This window comes from Neomonachus schauinslandi, chromosome 8, assembly GCF_002201575.2.
Source record: "Neomonachus schauinslandi chromosome 8, ASM220157v2, whole genome shotgun sequence".
Taxonomy (NCBI): Eukaryota; Metazoa; Chordata; class Mammalia; order Carnivora; family Phocidae; genus Neomonachus; species Neomonachus schauinslandi.
Genome location: NC_058410.1, coordinates 27963128 through 27978051, shown reverse-complemented (window position 1 = coordinate 27978051; position 14924 = coordinate 27963128). Strand labels below are relative to the sequence as shown.

Here is a 14924-nt window from a genome sequence, read left to right as displayed (position 1 = left end):
GCGATGACAAGTCAGAAAACATGGGGCTCGCCCTGTTTCAACACTAACTGTGTGTGCCTCTGCGTCACTGTATCTCCCTGGGTTTATTTCTTTTTTTTTTAAAGATTTTATTTATTTGAGAGAGAGAGTGAGAGAGAGAGCGCAAGAGAGGGGAGCGGGAGAGGGAGGAGCAGACTCCCCGCTGAGCAGGGAGTCCGATGCGGGACTTGATCCCGGGACTCCAGGATCATGATCTGAGCCTAAGGCAGTCGCTTAACCAACTGAGCCACCCAGGAGCCCTGGGTTTATTTCTTATCTGTAAAGGAAGTATCTTTTATCTGCCTCGTCCATGTAGTAAGTACCTAACTTGTCTATCTCCTTGGACTGTTTTTAAAAAACAATTGAAATAAGCTTATGAAAGTACTTTAAGCATTTTAAAGACATACACAGTATGAGTCTTAATATTATCAAGGCAAACAACCCCAACTCGGTTCCTATTTAACCAGATATAGAGACACTGTATAACCCGTATTGTTTAGTGACGAGGGGTGAGAACACATCCTGCTCTTGATATGAGCAACGGTTAATTAAAACAACCTACCAAAAGTCAAGTTAACTTATACCAAAGCTGGAAAGTAATCCTACAAGAAATTCTAGACTCTCTCGTCCTTCCCTCTGAGTTTTATTTTATTTTTTTTATTTATTTTTTTAAGATTTTATTTATTTATTTGACAGAGACACAGCGAGAGAGGGAACACAAGCAGGGGGAGTGGGAGAGGGAGAAGCAGGCTCCCCACGGAGCAGGGAGCCCGATGTGGGGCTCGATCCCAGGACCCTGGGATCATGACCTGAGCCGAAGGCAGATGCTTAACGACTGAGCCACCCAGGCGCCCCTGAGTTTTATTTTATATTTAAATAAATATGTCTTGCTGTAAGTAGAGACAGGTCTTTAAACGGGGCTGGGATGTTGATGAGTGACATTTTACACATACAGAATTTGAAACAGCTTTTCAACACAAACTTCTTATAATGTGTTGCTATTATAATTAACTTCCTCTTCTTTGACACCAGCTGTTTCTTTCAGCAACACCTAATTGGACCAAATTATTCAAATGCAGGTATTTCTTTTATTTTTTTTTTAAAGATTTTTTTAAATTTATTTATTTGAGAGAGAGAATGAGAGAGAGAGAGCATGAGGGGGGAGGGTCAGAGGGAGAAGCAGACTCCCTGCCGAGCAGAGAGCCCAATGCGGGACTTGATCCCTGGACTCCAGGATCATGACCTGAGCCGAAGGCAGTCGCTTAACCAACTGAGCCACCCAGGCGCGCCCCAAACGCAGGTATTTCTTAAAACAACAACAACAACAAAACCTTGTTGTATAGCTAGAGGTACTATGGATTTCTGTACAGTAAATCACATTTTTCACATAAATTTCAGTAAAAATTTCAAGGATGCATTCTAAAATGACCTAAGTTGGATGATGTGTTACAGTGCCACAGAGATCAACTTGCACAGAAGGATCATTTATTTATAATGAACAAAAGGGAACAGAATTCAGATAAGCCTTGCCCCTTTTGGGTGGGAGTCAGGAGGCTTTTAGACTCTTATTTTCTGTGTGCAGAAGTATTCCTTCTTGCTCTTTAACGTATTCTAACTCATGGGCCTATGATGAAAGTCTCTACCGATGAAGAAAATACCTGGTGCCAACTTATGATACGATGACAGTGTAGCACAGACTTCCTTTCTTTCTTTGACAAAATGGTAATCAGACACTAGAAATGTTGGGCGGAGGTGGGGAGGATAACGGAGGAATGAGAAAGGAGAGCAAAGGCATACTCTATCCAGTATACAGAAAATTCCTTAGCAGATGTGATATTGCTAACTGACATGAAAGAAAACTGGGTTCTCCAGTCTCCAGCCCTTTCCAAAACCTCAGGGATGGACTCTACAACTGGGAAATCAACTCGCGCTAAATAAACCATGTGTCTAGTTTGTCAATTCAAGATCCTCAGAGAAAATCTTGAGGAAGCAGTGCTCACATGTGCTACTCATCTGCTCCTTCCCCAAATCACTCCCTGCTACAATTTGACGTGGAATGACTATAGCTCAGAGAAAAGGTAGGTCATTCCTAGAAGTAAAATAAAGAAACAAGACTATTTCCTCTCCCAACAGAAAGAAAGATCTCTCCGTGAAATAATAAGTGTGTGTGAGGGCTATGTTGCACCAGAGACAGGACAGAGTGCCCAGGTTTACAAATCAATGGTCAGTTATCAAGTTAGCAGGATGCTTGCAGGAATGTCCAGAGGTAGCACTTCATATTAAGAGGACACAGGGTCAATGTTTCCGGTCCACTACTAAATTGTTAAACTACTTTATAGGGTCGTATTTTTGAATGACTCTTTCCCTAACATTTACTGAGTATGTAACTTATACTACTGGCTAAGCGGGTGCTATTAAAAAGTGCTGAAAAGAATCCAAGACAAATTCACTGTTAAACTAAAAAAAATCATAAACCATTGGAAAAATACAAATGTTGATTTCATACACAATTCGAACAAAAACTAAATTTCTCCTAGTAATTAACTTTGATAAGGGAGGTAAAACTTTAAGAAAAGGAATTGGGGGTGTAAGAGGGGAAAAAAATGATGGGTTTAAGAACACTACGGAATCGGAGTGGATTCACTAGATACAAGTAAAAATTCAATTTAGGTTTGAAATATTTATACCAAAAATTACCCTCATGTCTTCATCAGTTTACTGGAAACTGGCACAATCACTGAAATGGACAACAAGGACATCACTACTGTTTTCAAAACTATCACAATTTGCTTCAAGTAGAAATGAATAAGTATCAGAAAAACAGACTTAATATCCAATTTCTCACAATAAGTTCTAAAGGAGATTGGATCCCTCTGCACCTGCAGATAAAGGATCGTAAGCACCACAGAACTGTTTGAATGAGCAACTATGATAGTTCTCAAGCTTCATCCATGTTGTAGCATGTGTCAGAATTTCCTTCCTTTTTAAGGCTAAATAATATTCCATTGTGCGTATATACCATTTTGTTTTATCCACTCATTTATTGATGGACATTTAGGTTCCTTCTACCTTTTGGCTATTGTGAATAATGCTACTAGGGACATGGGTGAACACATATCTCTTTGAGAGCCTGCTTTCAGTTCTTTTGGGTATATGTCCAGAAGTGAAATTCTGGATCATATGGTAATTCTATTTTTAATTTTTTGAGGAACTGCCATACTGTTAAAAATTGATGATTCTTAAAGGGCTATTTTAGTGATGGTGTTACAAATTCTGGTTTGTGCACCCATGATTTCATGCTAGTCAGATCCCAATCTAGAAAATACTAGATGCACTGAGGCAGAGTAAGAAGTTCCGCCATCATATACGTGTGTGATATACTCAGTGAGATAGTGAAGGATTAAGCATGTAGACAGATTACTGCAGAGAACAGTCTCCTAAGGAAAATCCCATCTGTAAAATAACTTTTCAAGTCATGATTAAGGAGAAAAATACAACTAAATTTCTTGAAAAGGGAATAATCTCACATAATCATTCCTTTTCAACACAAGCCCTGTCACCACTAACTGATATGCATATCAATCTCTAAGATATTTTTATTCTGTAGTAGATAAAATGGGAATAAAGCCCATCTTGGTGCAGAAAGATCCAAACGCATCTGAGCCTTTTTAATCACAGAACATTAGGAAAAAGAAATTAAAAACGATTTGGGCATTCAAATGCCCGAAATGTGTGTAAATTACCCTGATAGACACAGAAAATAACAAAGTATCACAGACTTCTTCCTTAAAAAAAGAATTAATTGTGAAATATTTCAACTATATAAAAAGTATAGAAATTATCACACACCCATGTATATACCACCTTGACTTAGAAATTCAATATTACAGGTAAACTTGAAGACTCCTGTCCTTCTCCCACCCCCGGTTCTATTCTATGCCTATCCCCCGAAGAGATAACTATTCTGAATTTGTTGTTTGTAATTCCCATGCGTACGTCAATCTTCTATAACACAAATAGGTATAAAAGCACTGTCTTGCATGTGATTAGATTTTGCATGGATGGTATCATACCACACACATGCTTCTGTAATTTGTTTTTGCTCTCAACACTGTTTTTGAGATGTATCGATAGTCACACATAAAGCTCTAGTTAACTCACGTTAAGCGCTCTCTAATATTCCACCAAATGATTATACCAGTAGGTATTTGTTCATTCTCTCGTTGATAGGTATTTAACAATTCTTTTGGGGGAGGGGTTATTACAAACAATGTCAATATAACATTGTTGATTAGATCTCCTTCTGCATGCCAGAGACTCTTTGTGCAGTACACATCCAGAGACAGAGTTGCTGAGTCTTGGTGCCCTGCTCATCTGATAATATTAGGTGTTGCCAAATGGCTCTTTGAAAGTAGTGCCAATATCCCCTCCCACCAGCAGTGCCTGTTTCCCACTCTCCACAGCCTCGGCATGGGCATTAGAAGGGCTTTTAACTGTTGACTATCTGATGGTGCACAGTGGTATTTCCTTGTTTTGTTTTGCTTTGTTTTTATAAGTAGCATTGTATAAAGTGAGTGGGGAGTGGCCTAAAAGGAAGAGAGGGAGCTGAAGAAGGGAAAACGGGGGAAGAATCTCAAGAATTGGAGCTGAGAGCTGTTTTGTTAAACAGAAATTTCTGATGACAGAAGAAATGGCTCATTAAAATAATTTCCACACTCTACACAATGGCCGTTCATTTCCCTCAAGTCCTTTCTGATGTTAGATGCATTTTGTGCATCTCATTGGTCAGTAGTGTCCAGACTTAACTCTCCCATTTCCTGAGAGACCCCAACTGGAGGTCTGATCATTTCTGTAATGCATGAAGTTAATCTGAAAAAAAAAAGTTTCAGCCATTTCTTATTTTCAAGCAAATGTAAGTCTTAGCATAGAGTCTCACTGACAGGCACCTAAGAAGTTGTCATGATATTTATTTAAAGAAAACTGTGAACATTGCGTTGTTAAAATGCTAAGGGGAAAAATATCAACTTGTCTTTCTCAATGTGCAATAATCTTTTTTTGAAAAAAAAGAGAAATATTTCATTCTTCTAAGATATTACTTGTGATTTCAGATGGATACAAAGCTTATTACAAGTACGTGATTTGATTAGATTCTCAATATCCTTTCATATGAAAACTCAGACATAGCTTTCAGGTACTTTTATGGTTCCTATCAATTATTTTTTAGGAGGTGAAACTTAGAAGTTTTTTCCTATAATTTCGTCCAGAGAATTTGCTGCCAAAGAGAAACTGCTGTCTTCAACAAAGAGCAGCAGATGAAAATTAAACTGGTGTAGCCATACGTTCTAGATGTCCAAAGAATCAATGTAAGGGAAGCTATGTGACAAGAATAGCATTCTCATTCTGTCTTTGTTCTGCGACAACAGGGAGATGCTTCATTTTTATTTTATTAGGCTAATCTATACAGAATATCTTATGTATAATAACTCTTGTTCTGCCTTATTTCACAAAAATTTTATTTTCTATTGGTAGAAGGCAGGGATTACACCTATAATGAATGACAATAGAAGTTAATAAAATTAAACACACACACACACACACACACACAGACTTTTCTCAATAGCAGAGGACCAGAAAAATTTCTAGGGCTCAGGGGAAATTGTTAGACTGAAAAAAATACTTTTTATCCCAGAGATCTTTGTCCTCTGCAACCAGACACTTATTTGGGCTAGGAACAAGCTAAAAAACAAAACAAACAAACAAAAAAACAATGGCAAAAGCTTAAGTTAATGGAAGGAGGGAGAGAAAAGAAAGGATGGGTGTCACATGGAACAACTCAGGGAGACAGACACAGTTGATGGGTTTTATAAATGAACACACTTAACAGGGAAACCTGGATATCCTTCTAACTAGAAGAAATTAAATAAAGTTTAGTGGTTCGGAGGATGGGCTTTGGAGTCAGGCAGACCTAGGCTTTACTTTACTAGTTATATCAACTAGGGCAAATGATTGAATTTATTTGAACCTTAGTTTGCAGTTCTATAAAAGAGTGATATAATAGGTCATAATATACCCCACAGGGGTGTTTTTAGAATTAAATGTGAAAATGTATGTGGGGAAAGTACAGAGTAAGTGCTCGGTTATAAGCAGCTATTATGTATAAGATAAATGAGTATATTTTAGCTAAACAAAGGTTACAAGCAGCTATTATGTATAAGATAAATGAGTATATTTTAGCTAAATGAGTATATTTTAGCTAAACAAAGGCTGGCAAAAAGCGATTAAATAAACCAGTGTATTTGTCCCATACAAATTTCTGAATAAGATTAGCTTCAACTCATTCTCTCAAGTGTAATTTTAATTCAGTTTTTAAGAATTTTTTTTAAATTTCCCCAGGAAAGGAGAGTCATAAATGAAATCACCAGATACCAGTAGGGGAAGAATAAAAAGAAGGTAGAGTGAAAAATGTCTAACACAACACTGCCTGCTTAGAATACTTAATGTAAAGAAAATAGTACAATAAAAAGAATATATAAAATAATCTCATTCCTTTATCAACTGCTAATATATGTTGTAAATAGTAGCAAAGCAAAATGTTTAATTAAAATACAACATCATAAATCTTTATGATGCATTACTTAAAGTGGTAAATTTAAGGTAAAATAAAGTGGGGGCAGCTTAAAGAATTGCCCCAGGATGAAAAAATAGGTTCAGACAGAGTAGCAAATCTCCTGGGACTATTTCAGAGTATTCTGGAAAGGGATAGCCTATCAATGCCCATTTACTGTCTGGCATGCAGTAAATGTATTTGCTAAACGTAAATGTAGATTTCTCAGAAAAAGCCATACAAGCTTTAGATACTAAGATAAAAGCAAAATATTACTTTTTTTTTTTTTTTGCATGGTCATGGAGTTAGAGATCTTCATGTAACAATTACTAAGCCATTAGAAATATGGCTCTGTATTTTAGGACTCCACGTCTGAAGGTTGGCTTTGATTTGAAAACAGGAAGATATAGATGAGAAAAAGCCACATAAAGCTACATGGAAGTTTCACAAAGGAAATGGATGATATCAGGTTCAGCATGAGTTTCACTGAATTGTTAGATGGTTTTCAAAGAATCACACAATGATTGCATTGCAAAAGCATTTTAGACAATCTTCTGCACGGAAGAAATACCTTCATATCATTATGTTCCTATCCTGGAGAGAATGATACGGGTCCTGCTGAGTTTTGTAGACAAATACAGTAGGTTCTTATTTCCCCTTTCCCTAAGTTTTTAAGTTATTGAAATCATTTCCCAGTGAAGAGGATAGCAGTTTTCTGGTGATATTCGGAGAGTGTCTTTTCAGAGTCCTTTCAGTAGGAGGCAGATTTCCAGTTGAAGACAGGTGTGCCCAATGAAACCCCCAATGGTGACACAGCTTGGGGCCTGACCATACTTTAGGCAACTTCCAGGTCTTTCTCTGGCAGGCAGCATGCACGGGAGACTCCCTAGTAACGCAGTCTCCTCAACGGCAACTCAAACTGCAGCTCAGAACTCAACACTAAGATTTTCCTACCTGTGTATCAGCAAATTTCTAGACTGAATTCTAGATAAAACTCACAATGTCACTAGTAATTGTTGTATAACTATTGCACTGGCAAAAACAAGCTTTCACAAACATAAGCCACTTATATTGCTTTGGATGTCAGAGAGACGGAGAGGTATCCCTAGAAGCCTGGTACCTAGAGTAAATATTTAGTAAACAGGTTAGGTACCTTCAGTGACTGCAGAGAGTCTGAATTATTATCACAGTAGAGGATGATGTTGTTGGCCATGCTGAAACTTTCTCTCACTCCAAGGTGGTAAAACAAGGACGGCTGTCGGAAGGCATCACTCATCTCCACCACAGCAATATCTGCAAACAGAAAACAAAGCCCCCAAAAGATGACACCTGAATAATGCCCAGTAAGCACATTTTGGTTTGAACGACTTAGTATTCAAAGAGGAAATGAGGAAATGATAGGGATTTTCCCTCCTCACACTGAATTTTGAATTTGCAGCTCTACCCGGAAGTGGTTTTAGAAAATGCAGCAAACCTGCATTTTTTTAAACACGAAGGGGATCATATAATTACTGGAAACTAAGCAAAGTCTGCAACGGTGGGATGCTGGGGCTAATGCTCTCTGTTAAATTGCAACATGAAAACAAGTTAACTAAGTTTACAGAAGCAGATCCACAGGAAGCTGCAATAAGTGATAAATGTAAAATGAGATTTAAGAAAGCAAACAGGGGGCCATCTGGGTGGCTCAGTCAGTTAAGCGGCCAACTCTTGGTTTCAGCTCAGGTCATGATCCAGGGTCAAGAGATGGAGCCCCACGACCAGCTCCACACTCAGCGTGGGGTCTGCTGAAGATTCTCTCTCTCCCTCTCCCTCTGCCCCTCCCCCAAATAAATAAATAAATATTAAAAAAATAAAAATAAAAAAAGAAATAGGTATGATTATAAATTAATCCAGAGCTGTATTTTATAACTAATTTATTTATTATTATTATTAATATCCAGCAAGTCCCTAGCAAGTGTACTCAAGAAAAAAAGAAAGCAAAGGTACAGATAATTATTACTGAGAAGGAAAATATAACCACAGATACAAATTCCACCAAAGGTCAGAGATGACTAACACCAAGGTAGTATAAACCTGATACCAATATTTGACATTAATGTCAAAAAAATGAAATATAGGTTAGTCTCAAACTCAATTTATACATGGGCAAAAACATGAAATAAAAATGAAAAAAATACATCAAGCATTATACTGTAAGAAAACTAGATCAGGGGTTTAAAATCTATTTTGGGAATGCGGGAATAGGTCAATGGAAAAAAAAAATCATCGCATCTCCACAGATGCCCCAAGTTCTTTAATTAAAATTCAAAACCCATTTCTTATTAAAAATAATTGCAAAATAAAAACAGAAGAGCACTCCTTTAACATGAAAAATAATATATAGTCTGGGGCGCCTGGGTAGCTCACTCAGTTGAGCATCTGACTCCTGATTTTGGGTTCAGGTCATGATCTCAGGGTTGTGAGGTCCAGCCCACGCCAGGCTCCAGGCTGGGTATGGAGCCTGTTTGGGATTCTCTCTCTCTACCCCCCTCTGCCCCTCCACCCCCCTGCTCTCTTTCAGTCTCAATCTCTAAAAAAACTATATATATATATATTTTTTTTTTCACAGCAACTGCCAACTTTGTGTTTATAAGTATTCCATGAAAATCAGGAAAAAGATAGGCAGCCAATTATTCCTACTACTAGTTGGCTTTCTGAGAATCCCAGATAATGCAATAAGATTTCACATAGTAAGGAGATGTAATACCATAAAATAAAATACACAATTATCATTACTTGCAGATGTTTTGGTTGTCAACCAAGAAACCCCAATAGAATCAACTAAATAACTATTATAAGCAATAATATAATTTAATAAGGTGTTGAGATGCAAAATTATTATGAAAATCAAGAGCTCCCTTTGTACTTATAGTAAGTGTCTGGAAAATATAACGGCAAAACAATTCCAGTCACAATTACAATGAAAATGTTAACATACCTTACAGCAAATTTAACAGATGATGCTAATTTGTTAAACGTATTTGCAATATGTGATAGATGAAAGGTTAGTATCACTATAAATCATCTCTTATTGGTCAGTTTAGAACAAAGAAGCAACCATAAAGACATTATAATAGAAAATTAGGCTATGGGCATGAGCAGACAAACTTGCAAAAGAATAACTAAAATGGTAAGTAAATATACAAAAAACTCTATACCTCACTACTAATAAATGCACATTTTTTTAAAGATTTTTTATTTATTTGACAGAGAGAGAGATAGTGAGAGCAGAAACACAAGCAGGAGGAGCGGGAGAGGGAGAAGCAGGCTTCCCACTGTGCAAGGAGCCCGATGCGATGCGGGGCTCGATCCCAGGACCTGAGCTGAAGGGAGACGCTTAACGAATGAGCCACCCAGGCACCCCCTAATAAATGCACATTAAGCAAACTCTAAAGTGCCTTTTTTTTTTTTTTGTCTAACAAGTAGTCAAAAAAATTAAAGAATGTCCAATGGGGATGCAGAGAAATTCTGGCATGCCAAGGAGAATTTCAAACTTCCCAGGAGACCTCAATCCTTAAAGTTATGCACTTTTTGACCCTATAGCTCCATTCCTAAGAATTTACCCTAAGAAAATCCCTATAAATGTGGCAGGTTTCCTTGCAAGTATGTCGACTGAAATATATTTTTTACAATAAAAATGGAAAATACCTAAATATCCATTAATAGGAATATGGTTAGGTAGGTAGGCAGATAGGTAGGTAGGTACATAGTTAGACTCAAAGAGTGGTTTATTATGCATCATTGAGAACTATATTGTTGCCTATATTGTACACCTGAAACTAACATAACACTGCATGTTAACTACACTGGAATTAAAATAATTTAAAAAAGAAAACTATATTGTAGAAGAATATTTAGCAATGGAGGTAAACTCAAGGTATATAAAGTAAAAAAAATCAAGATATAATATATTATAATGTATGTATTCTATGTGAATATACATATGTGAATAAAAAATGTCTGGCAAGTTGTACACCAAAATGTCAACCATAATCATAGCTGTGTAATGGCACTGTGTATTACTTTTTTTATTTATTCCCTCTCTATTTTTTTTTTACCATTTCTCTTATGAATCTTGATTACTTTAATAATTTAGGAACCCACCAAAATAAAAGAAAAATAACACTAAAAACCCAAGTGACTGAATGTAAAACCACACTGCAGCACCAAAAAAACAATGCAGACTCTCGAGAAGCTGTTTGATGCAGTCGGCCTTGTCTACTAATGAACGTGAGATTAGAATTCACATTCTGTGAAGGAGACATAAATCAGATCAAACGGAGGCTGAAGACACAGAGGATTTAGTGAGGTTATGAAAGAAGCAGCCAGGTCAAAGGAGCTTCAAAAGATTTTTTTTTTTCAAGGCTAAAATGACTTACGGGCTCTATAACACAAAGAGAGAGTTTTCTTTGGGGGTCCTTAACATTTCTACATCAAAAATCAACACATGAGAAAATGAGTCACTGCATCCCACCTACACGCCCCATCTGCCTCCTGCACCCACACTGCTTCCTCCTCCCACCAATGCCAACCGCTCGTTCTCAGTCACAGCGCTTGAAAATCAAGAGACAGAGTAAAATGGGGCCGAAAGAAACCAAACGGAACAGTAGTTGACAAAAAATATAAATGAGAGCCATGCAAAGAAAAATACTAGCTAAATTAAAGTCGCCACAAGAAGAGGGGAAATGGGTGATTTCCAGAGAATGGCCTCCTGGGATTTGATGCTAAAATTAATAAAGGCACTGCAGAAGGCATTGGGATGAAGAGAGAAACTAGACATTCAAAATAAATGGTACAAGCAAAATAAGGTGTATTCATCAGGTCTGAACGTCTAAGCAGGAACAGCTCCATTTTTGGATGCTGCATAGAACATTAAAAATGCTTGATTGTATAATTTTAAAATACTGAATACAGTGCGACCACTCAGAAAAAGACTTTTTTCTACTTCAGGTTCAGATGACTGATGGGTTCTAATAAACTTATATTCTTTTCTAAATGTATTTTTTAATTTCCATGGTGTAAAATGTACTCTTCTGTCTTCTCTGGTGAAGTGATCAAGGTCTGTGCCCCATTTCTTAAATTGTTGAATTTGTTTTCTTATTGTCGAGGTTTGCGTGTTCTTTATATCATCTAGATATTTTTCCTTGGTCAAATAAGGGGATTTGCAAATACTTTCTCCGGGTTTGTGACCTGTCTTTCCAATCTGCTAACAGTATTTTTAGAAAAGCAGAAGTTTCTAACTTTAAGTCCAAGGCATCAATTTTTTCTTTTATGATTGTGTTTTAGGTGTGGTATCTTAAAAAATCATTGCCTAACCCAAGGTCACAAAAGTTTTCTCCCTAGAGAAGTTTTCTCCCTAGTTTTCTTCTAGAAGTTTTATAGCTTTAAATTTTACATTTTGGTCTATGATCCATGTTAATATAAACTTTGTAAATGATGTGGGGTGTGGGTCAAGGTTCATATTTGTTGTATGGGGTGTGGGTCAAGGTTCATATTTGTTGTAAAGACTCTCCTTTCTCTGTTGAATCACTTCTGATTCTTTGTCAAACACCAACTGGCTACATTTGTGTGGGTCTGTAGTTGGGTTATTCTGTTCCATTGATCTATGTGTCTATCTTTTGCCAACACTACACTGTTTTGATAAATGGCAGGTATTGAAATTAAGCACTGTGAGTCTTCCAACTCTATTCTTCTGTTTTCAAAAGTGTTTAGTTCTATTTGCTTTCCTGTATAAGTTTTAGAATCATTGATAGCTGAGAGCTATCAGTTGACAGCTACAAAAAAAATCCTCCTGGGATTTTGACTGATATTGTGTATTAAATCTATAGATCATTCTGGGGAGAACTGACATCTTCATGTATTGAGTCTTTCCATCCATGAATATAGTATATCTCTCCATTCATTTAGGTCTTCTTTGATTTTTTCCTCAGTATTTTATAATTTTCAATACACAGTTTCTGCATGTATTTTGTTAGATTTATACCTAAATGTTTCAATTTCTTGATGCTATTATAGATGGTATTCTTTTAAATTTCAAATCCCAGTTGTTTGTTGCTAGTACATAAAAATAGTTGATTTTTATATGTTGACCTTCTATCCTATGACTTTGCCAAGCTCATTTATTTGTTCCAGAAGCTTTTTTTTTTTTTTTTTTGCACATGTTCTGGGATTTTCTACATGAAGAATCATGTCGGTTGAAACTAGAAATGGTTTTATTTCTTCTTTTCTAATCTGTGTATCTTTTATGGTTTGGGGTTTTTGTTGTTGTGTGTCTTGTTTTACCTGGTTATACTGGCTGGGGCTTCCAGTAATACAGCATTTTTAAAATAGGAACATTTCATTATTTAACAAAAATATCATCTTATCATGCCTACCTCCTGACTCTGATGACTATCTTCTCAAAAGTAGTAGAATAAACAGGTGAAAATTATCTTCCTTATGAAATGATCTTAAATCATGTTTAAAATGCAAAAAAAAAAATGATGTACTTATCATAAACAAACACCTGATACTCCACAATCCTTGTAACTCATTCATATGAGTTACACTTTATCCACTTTATTTCACAAACATGTATTTAGTAATTACGATGTGCCAGGAACTATATGCTTATCAAATATTAACTCGATCTTCATAATACTCCTTTGTGGTAGGTAATATTATTATTTCAGGACACAGAGGCAGAGGATGTATAAATAATCTGTCCAAAATCAGCTAGGAAGTAGTGGCACCACTTCTATCCTTTGAAGGATTTGACCTCAAGCAATCTAGCTGGAGAATCCATGCTCTTAATTCTTCACTGAGCCACACCCTATACTTACAGGATATGGAAGTTCTCAAGATCACAGCATAAATTTAGAGGTGCAAAAAAGATTTGGGGACCAAAGCATATATTTCTGTCATGTATTTTGTGACCAGATGAACTTAATAATTTTCTGATTGAGTTTTTATGGTAATATTGTGAGTAAAACTGCTACACTTAAAAACTAAAGACTATGCCTGTTTAAAAATATAGACAAAGGTACAAAAATCTCTTACATTTTTACCTAAGGTATTATTTCTTTCCTTTCTTCCGACGGGGTTTATGTCAAATGGAGCACAAAATTAGGTTTACCAGGGGTTTATTAAAGCATAATAAATTTTTAGGGCACTAACATAAAACTGTTGTGCCTAATTGCATTTTGGTCATTAAATGGCAGTGGTTCATGGTCTGTGTTTCTCTTTTTTATTTAATTTTTCCTTTATAATACCATATCTGTTAGTTAAATATCTCATATGAGCTTCTGTTGTTTGTAAAAAGCAGAGTTGAAGCAGAGCATTAATGTTCAGTTACTTTTTATCTATTCAATGTTTTCCTTAGGCATTAGATCACTGATGACAAAGCAAGAGCCCAGTAGTGATTTCGCTTGTACTATAGTCTACAAAGTACTCCAAAATTCCATTATCAATGGACACTTCCCAAGTTATCACACAGAACTAGCCATTCGGTCATGATGGGTTAATCTCCCAAGATGACCCACCAGTGCCAATTTAATTCTACAAATGTCCTGAGCATTTATTATATAAAAAGTTTTGTTATTTGCTGTTATGAAAGTCAAAAGAAAAAATTAACAGGATATGTTTTTTGCCATCTCTTGTGGGACAGAAACACGAGTTGGCAGATACTAACATAGGGCAGAATGAGGCCAGCACTGGGGATGTACAGAGGGTGACGTTCAGGGGCCAGGGAGGCCAGCCCCGGTGGAAGGGATGATGGAAGCCGACGTGAAAGAGGCATCAGCAGGCAGTGGAGTTGGAGTGGAGCACCTCAAATTGCAGACAGAAAACAAAAGCCCTGTACATCAAAGGCACTGTAGGAAATGGAAAGGGGCAAGGTGCCTGAGACTTGGTCAGAACAATGAAGCAAACCTCAGCAGGAAACTGAGTCAGTTCCCAAGGGAATTCTGAATGGGTGAACCAATTGAGATCCCCTAAAGGGCAGACACTAACCCCCAAATGCTTATCCCATCTTAGATTCTTAAGGGAAGTATATCTTGCATCTCACTGATTTTTCTCTCTTTTTAAGATTCTTTATTTATTTACTAGAGAGAGAGAGAGAGAATGAGCAGAGGGAGAAGCAGACTCCTCGCTGAGCAGGGAGCCCGACGTGGGGCTTGATCCCAGGACCCTGAGATCATGACCTGAGCTGAAGACAGACCTTAACTGACTGAGCCACCCAGGTGCCCCCCCCATTGATTTTTCTATATTATTAATAAATAAGGGC

General features: G+C 36.9%; 1 protein-coding gene across 1 annotated transcript in view; it reads right to left on the bottom strand.

Moving 5' to 3' along the window:
* The window catches only part of MAP3K5 (mitogen-activated protein kinase kinase kinase 5), a 189932-nt gene that overhangs the window by 126648 nt on the left and 48360 nt on the right, over positions 1–14924 (bottom strand). Inside the window, exon 2 of the mRNA XM_021693127.2 lies at positions 7776–7915. Coding sequence (XP_021548802.1) covers positions 7776–7915 — 140 coding nt within the window. The remainder of the gene's footprint in view (positions 1–7775; positions 7916–14924) is intronic.